This window comes from Phanerochaete carnosa (genome assembly GCF_000300595.1).
Source record: "Phanerochaete carnosa HHB-10118-sp unplaced genomic scaffold PHACAscaffold_6, whole genome shotgun sequence".
NCBI classification, from domain to species: Eukaryota; Fungi; Basidiomycota; class Agaricomycetes; order Polyporales; family Phanerochaetaceae; genus Phanerochaete; species Phanerochaete carnosa.
Window position 1 is genome coordinate 2477854 of NW_006767633.1, and position 6219 is coordinate 2484072.

General features: G+C 58.2%; 4 protein-coding genes across 4 annotated transcripts; 2 read left to right on the plus strand and 2 right to left on the minus strand.

The window, feature by feature from the left end:
* Positions 1-401: 401 nt before the first annotated feature.
* PHACADRAFT_258622 (uncharacterized protein) lies at positions 402-936 on the plus strand. Its single transcript, XM_007397256.1, has one exon. It carries the CDS (start codon positions 420-422, stop codon positions 588-590), a length of 171 nt encoding a protein of 56 aa, XP_007397318.1. The 5' UTR covers positions 402-419; the 3' UTR covers positions 591-936.
* Positions 937-1677: 741 nt separating this feature from the next.
* Positions 1678-2903, plus strand: PHACADRAFT_258624 (glycoside hydrolase family 11 protein). Its single transcript, XM_007397257.1, has 2 exons — positions 1678-1983; positions 2047-2903. The coding sequence occupies exons 1-2, from the start codon at positions 1712-1714 to the stop codon at positions 2651-2653; spliced, it is 879 nt and encodes a 292-aa protein (XP_007397319.1). The 5' UTR covers positions 1678-1711; the 3' UTR covers positions 2654-2903.
* A 112-nt stretch (positions 2904-3015) lies between these two features.
* Positions 3016-4986, minus strand: PHACADRAFT_258625 (uncharacterized protein). Its single transcript, XM_007397258.1, has one exon. It carries the CDS (start codon positions 4878-4880, stop codon positions 4677-4679), a length of 204 nt encoding a protein of 67 aa, XP_007397320.1. The 5' UTR covers positions 4881-4986; the 3' UTR covers positions 3016-4676.
* Positions 4987-4988: 2 nt separating this feature from the next.
* On the minus strand, positions 4989-6064 carry PHACADRAFT_258626 (uncharacterized protein). The gene has a single exon (XM_007397259.1). It carries the CDS (start codon positions 5901-5903, stop codon positions 5016-5018), a length of 888 nt encoding a protein of 295 aa, XP_007397321.1. The 5' UTR covers positions 5904-6064; the 3' UTR covers positions 4989-5015.
* Positions 6065-6219: the final 155 nt, after the last annotated feature.

Consider the following 6219-nt stretch of genomic DNA (forward strand, 5'->3'; position numbering starts at 1 on the left):
GGGTTGTCGTTGTCACACACCAACCCCTCTTCCACCCTTGGAAAGCGGCGTCCCTGCGCCTGCCAAGTTGACTGGCTACGAGTTTAGCTAGCGCGCGCGTTTCTGCTATGTAACCCAGCCTCGCGAGCTTCACTGTTTTACCAAATCTCATGGCATAAGTACACACTTCAAAACGGATGCGGATGCCACTACCTGCCAGGGAGCTGTTGCGCTCGCAGATGGCCTTTGGTGAGTGTCGCTTGCAAGCTGCTGCTCGATATGGGTGCCGGTAATTCAGGTCCGGACAAGGCGTCTCAGGTTGAGACAGCCATATAACGGTAAGTTCCATTAGTACACAATCTAGCTGCCCAGTAAGTTCAGCTTCCACGCTTGCCAGTGTCCAAGTAGCTCATTACGTACTCTTAAAATCTCGCCCACAGATGAGGCACTCCATCCACGCACGTCCAATTCTCAGGTTACTGCCAGGCAATGAGAACACGGACAATTTTGACGCCTTCGATGGTGAGCTCCGGGAGGACAACATTTTTGCGACGCCTACCGATTTTATGCGAGACGTGCTCATCCACATCGGAGCCATCTATCCAAGGTAGACGTTGACAGCTGCCCCGTGGCGTGCGCTATCTTCTGAGCAGAGCACGGGATCTCTCAGGCGCTGTCCATCCCAGTTGCACAGGCGGCCCGTCCCATCCTTCAGCGATTGTCGAACCACCTGTTATACGTCACACTGCCCCCTGCACACACCTGGGATTGCCATACATCAGAGTCGACAAGACTGTCAAGGGAGGTCTGAAGACAATGCTACCCGAGCATACCTCTCTATCGCGTATATGTTGTGCAGTCATATGGGGGCTACGCTGCAGACAACAGCAGGAGATGGTCAATCGGAAGTACTGCGGCGGTCACTCTTCGCTCATTCCCCCTCGTGAGGGTCGGCCGCGCGCGCACCATTCACCAGTTCCTCCGTGGCTACTGTGGCCGATGAACTGAACAGACCGTACGTCTCCTGCGGTTTGTTCTCGGACGCTTCCCGCTCGGCACATTGCACGAACTCATCAACATTGACGACTACAACGAGTGCTTGTGCGCCGGGTCTGAATGTGATCTCACTCCACGTGATGACTTTATACTTTGGACGAGTGCGTGCATCACGCGGCCGCGGTTCTTCCAGCAACACGATACCAGTAGCCAAGATGGCGTCGGCTGGATTGACGGGGATGTCCCGCGAGGCTAAGCGTACATACATGGGCCTACCACATATCATACGCCCTCGGCTTATACAGCGTGAGTGTCTAGACCATTCATTATCCCATAGTACAATTATACTGATCTTGGTGTAACTGTGCGAATCACATCGAAACCGTGTGAATAGCGCTTCCGAACTGGGCGGAGTAATCACAGCGGAGGACCCTGCCGCATGCGGCCTTACCGTGTTATATCCTCGGATTGCAGGAAGTCACGCGAATTTGAAGGAATTTGAATGGTTGTCATGAACTCTCCTCCGTCCTCTGTTCCGGGATTTCTCTTCAAGCATCTGACATATTGTTATGTTGCCAGCCAAGATTAAACGATCACGATGGCCAATTATCCGAGCCTCCCGATATTCAGCCTTCATTCTGTTGCAGACGATATAAGAGACGGTATCCTGGTCTGCTTCGACTGGGACACACCAACCAGTCTGCTCAAACAAGCTCTTCGCCTTTCCACGGTCGCCATGGTGAACAAGTTCAGCTCTCTCCTCGTCGCGGTCTGCGCTGCTACCAGCGCCCTCGCTTTCCCCTTCGAGTTCCACAACTCTACCCAGCTCCACGCCCGACAGGGTACGCCCGCCGGCACCGGCACCAACGGCGGCTACTTCTACTCCTTCTGGACCGACGGCGGAGGATCGGTTACCTACAACAACGGACCCGCCGGAGAGTACAGCGTGAGCTGGACTAGCGCCGACAACTTCGTTGCCGGCAAGGGCTGGAACCCTGGTTCTGCCCAGTGAGTCTGCCCCGAGCACGCTGCACGCACGTGATCGTGTTTGCTGACGCGTTTTATACCCAGGGACATCTCCTTCACCGCGAACTACGAGCCAAACGGCAACTCGTACCTGTCCGTGTACGGCTGGTCGACGAACCCGCTCGTGGAGTACTACATCCTCGAGGACTTCGGGACGTACAACCCCGCGTCGTCGCTGACGCACAAGGGCACGCTCACGTCCGACGGCTCGTCGTACGACGTCTACGAGGGCACGCGCGTCAACGAGCCGTCGATCGACGGCACGGCGACCTTCAACCAGTACTGGTCGATCCGCTCCTCGAAGCGCTCCTCGGGCACGGTCACGACTGCGAACCACTTCAACGCGTGGGCCCAGCTCGGCCTCCCGCTCGGCACGTTCAACTACCAGATCGTCGCCACCGAGGGCTACCAGTCGAGCGGCTCCTCCACCGTCACCATCGGCGCCGCGACCGGCGGCAGCACCGGCTCCGGCACCATCAGCCCTACGGGCCCTACCACCACCGTCCCTGTCGCCACGCCCACGCCGCCCTCCACGGCCTGCGCCGCCGAGTGGGATCAGTGCGGCGGTGAGGGATGGGCAGGCCCGACCTGCTGCGTGGCAGGCACCACCTGCAACGCAGCGAACGCGTACTACTCGCAGTGCCTGGCGTGAGCGCGGATCGTCGGTGGAGCTTCTTGTACACGGGTGAAGTAGAAGTGTAGCCTGTGCGCGTGCAGAAGGATGGCAGGGGAGCAGAAGGTGTCTCCGTCGGGGAAGCAAAAGTTGCTGTTGGGCACTCGTGTTGGAGCGATGGCTGCCGGCCTGTATTAATGTAGTGCTATTGCATCTAGGAACCTTTACAAACTATCTGATTCATTTGTCTTCGGTAACGCCATGGGTGGAAGCGTTACGATAATGAACGTGCATGTCGTTTCACGCGTGTGAATAGGGCTGAATGCGGCCGTGCTGTTCGGCCCACCACGACGAGCAGTGTCGTTCGATCCGTGCGTGCATGCCTACCTGCATTCAAATTCAAAGTTGACCCGACGATCGAGCACACGCGGAGCTCGTGCACTCAGCCAGCGTACCTCCGATTAGCTACCCACGCCCAATGAGCGCGAACCTCTCACGAATGAAAGCGCACATCGACAACTCATTCTAAAATCGACGCCTGTACAGAGAGCAGCATCATGTATGACGAGTTTAGCCGAAAGAACGGGTATAACGTCGCATACGAGCGTGTATGTGCCGCACCCAGGAAGAGAGAGAACAACGAGGCCTGCGGGCTCCCAATCGCAAAAAGTTTAAAGCTAAAAGCTAAAGAAAAATGGTGGAACAACATGCCGGGGCGAGCAATCCAGCAGCTACGACAGAAAAAAAGCGGGAGAACAGCGGACTCGGACATGGATTTTCGGGCAGCAAAGGGACGGGGGCGTGTGGGGCGAGACAGCAGCGGTCATGACATCGTGAGGGGGCAAATACATACAGAGCATCTCAGCGGGCAGGATACGGTTGAGACAACGGGAAAGACCAGAGGGGACCATATGTAGCGAGCAATCATGTAACTCGGGACTCTTTAACAGGAAGCACGAAGCATGAAAAAAAGGAAGACCAGGGAAGACGTGTAGAGAACCCAGGAACCCAGGGGGTATAGGCAAGACTAATTACTTGGTATATGCTTGTACAACGTCCGTCTTGGAAAATACCCGCGCAGGGGCGTAACGAAAAGTTATCGCTATCATCGGGAGGGCCGGTTGAATGCTCTCGCGTGGGATGCGGCGATGCGAAAACGCGGGGGAGTGCGAAAGGTTGGCGGAAATGCAGCGTGCTGTTCCGCGAGGGCGGAGGTATGCTGGCGCACACACAGGAATAGGGATCTCGTCCCGTCAGATACGATGAAGCAGTGCGCAGCGCAGCGCCCCGAAAAGGGAGAGGCGCTGCGGTGGAAGAGTCTTCATACACGGACCTCGCGGATGCGCCACGTGTGCTTGGTCCACACAGCTCCGGCCGATGCACAGGAACCTTGGTCCGTCCAACGTCACACGCTTGCTGTAACGCGGGGAGCAGAGTAGCGCAGCTACGAGTGTCCGATAGGGATAGATGCGAGCGATTGAACCAGATTACATTATCGTACGGTTCGACGAGGTGTGTAGGGGAGGGACTGGGGGAAGCGGAGAATCCGAAGCTGCCGGAATTATATACAGACAGGCCCGGGGACGATATGTTTAAATATGCGAGACGATAAGTAAATGGCGATCGGCGATGATGTAGTACGAAGAGTCCCGACGTCTTGTATCTGCAGGGGGGTGAGAGGGTAGACGACGTTGTCAGGGTGTTATTACGGCGGAAAACTTGGCTAGCTGAGGTGATGTAGGATCCTATGCTGCATGTCATAAGCGATGGTTGTACAGAGGGAAAGCGTTTGGTCAGGACACGATGACGAAGGGGGAGCAGGAAAGAGCAATGCGGCAAACTGCGCCGCCCCTCGCGCGCCTCCTGAGAGCGTTTTTAGCAGCGGCCACTCACGTTCCCGGGTGCGCGTGGAGACGTGCTTATCCGAGACAGCCGGTTGTGCTTGCCACCAAGACGGGGGTGGATGACGGGGGTAGTAGTGGTCCGCCAGAACGCAAAGAGAAACAAACAAAGAAAAAAAAGAGGCGACGGGCCCAAATCCAATTTGAGTTGCGTGTGACGTTCAGGCGCTGCTGCTGCCGCTGCTCCAATACGTCATGAGCGCCGGTCGCCGCGGGACGATGATGCGCAGGTGTTCGCCGTCAAATTCCGCACGGACGCGCGCGAGGTCGGCGTCGTACCCGAACGAGATGCGCCGCTCGAAGTGGCCTGTGTGCAGGTTCAACCGGTCGGTTCCAGTCAGCAACAGGGGGAGAGAGAGATGCATTCGGCCACGTACCGCCGCCCGGCTCCCACGAGTCCGCTACGACATGCAAGATGCGCCGCCGCCGCGTCGACAGAGTTCTGACAGAGAAGCGCCATACGTCATCAGCCCAATGCTAAGTTACGCTAATCACGCAAATTATGTAAAACAAAGTACGCACATCGAGTCGCGGACGTATCCAGGTAGGCGCACGAGCAGGTGGTAGTCGGTCGGTCCCGTCTCGACGGCGATGTAGCTGTCCTGCGGCGGCGGGGCATGGCTCAGGAAGGACTCGTGTGGCGCACCGCCCTGGAGTGGAGGCGGGGGCGTGAGCACAGTCGGGGGCTGAGGCTGGAGAATCGCCCTGCCGTCGACCGAGGATGGGGACAGATTGCGTCGCGACTCGGAATATTCCCGGAGCCAGTCTGGCGGATCTGCGCGCGGAACGACTTCCTGGACCATATACGCTGGCCGGCGCGACGTGCTCGCCTGAGGATACGTGCGTGGCGAGATAGACGATGTCGACGGCGGTTTTGACGCTTGTTCGCCCTCAAGTGCTGTGCCGGTTGACGAGCCCTGGATCGATGGCAGGGTGTGATACGGCGTGTTCATAGGCAGTGGCAAGCTCTGTGTCGAGCCGCGGGTATTCGGATCCGGAGGTGGGGCCGCTCTCACTGGTCTCGGGGAGTATATCTGTGTCGGGGAGGGCGTATCTGAGGCGGACAACGGGCGGCCGTATAGCTGCACGGGGCTTGCCATAGACCTGCGATACTGATGGTGCTGATGCCTTTCCGGTGCTCTGCTCTCAATCCTCGCAGGCACGGGCGGGGACGGCATGTCGTCGGACGTGTCCATAGAGTCCTCTGAGGGCGACTGGGATTGCGAACGCTGTTGCTCGATGACGATGGACGCGGAGGGACTCGGGGGGCTGCTCGTGATTTCGGACGGGGCGCCCTTGGTGGGAGACGAGGCGTCCTCGGCGCCGTCGTGGGTGAGGATGCAGGACGAGGACGGTGAGTGGGAGACGTCGTGTATCTCCGAGGGCATGTACGGGAGAGGCACTTCACGTGGACTGTCAAAGGACGCGGTGCGTTTCGAGTACGAGGTGTTGCGGTGCACCAGGGGCGGTCGCTCGACGGTCGGCGAGCGAGGGTAGTACTGGGTGTGAAAGTGCTGAAGGAGGGGACGGGTGCGGTGCGAAGGACCTGAACAACGACGGCAGCTGGCTTACTTCTTTCTCTCCCACTCGCACACAGGTCTGAATCGCCCCATTGGAGCGACTACATAGCTTTGCCTCAGGCACCCACCACCATGCCTCTTCAAAGACGTCCCCGCCATCCTCGGACGGCCACCACCACCACCG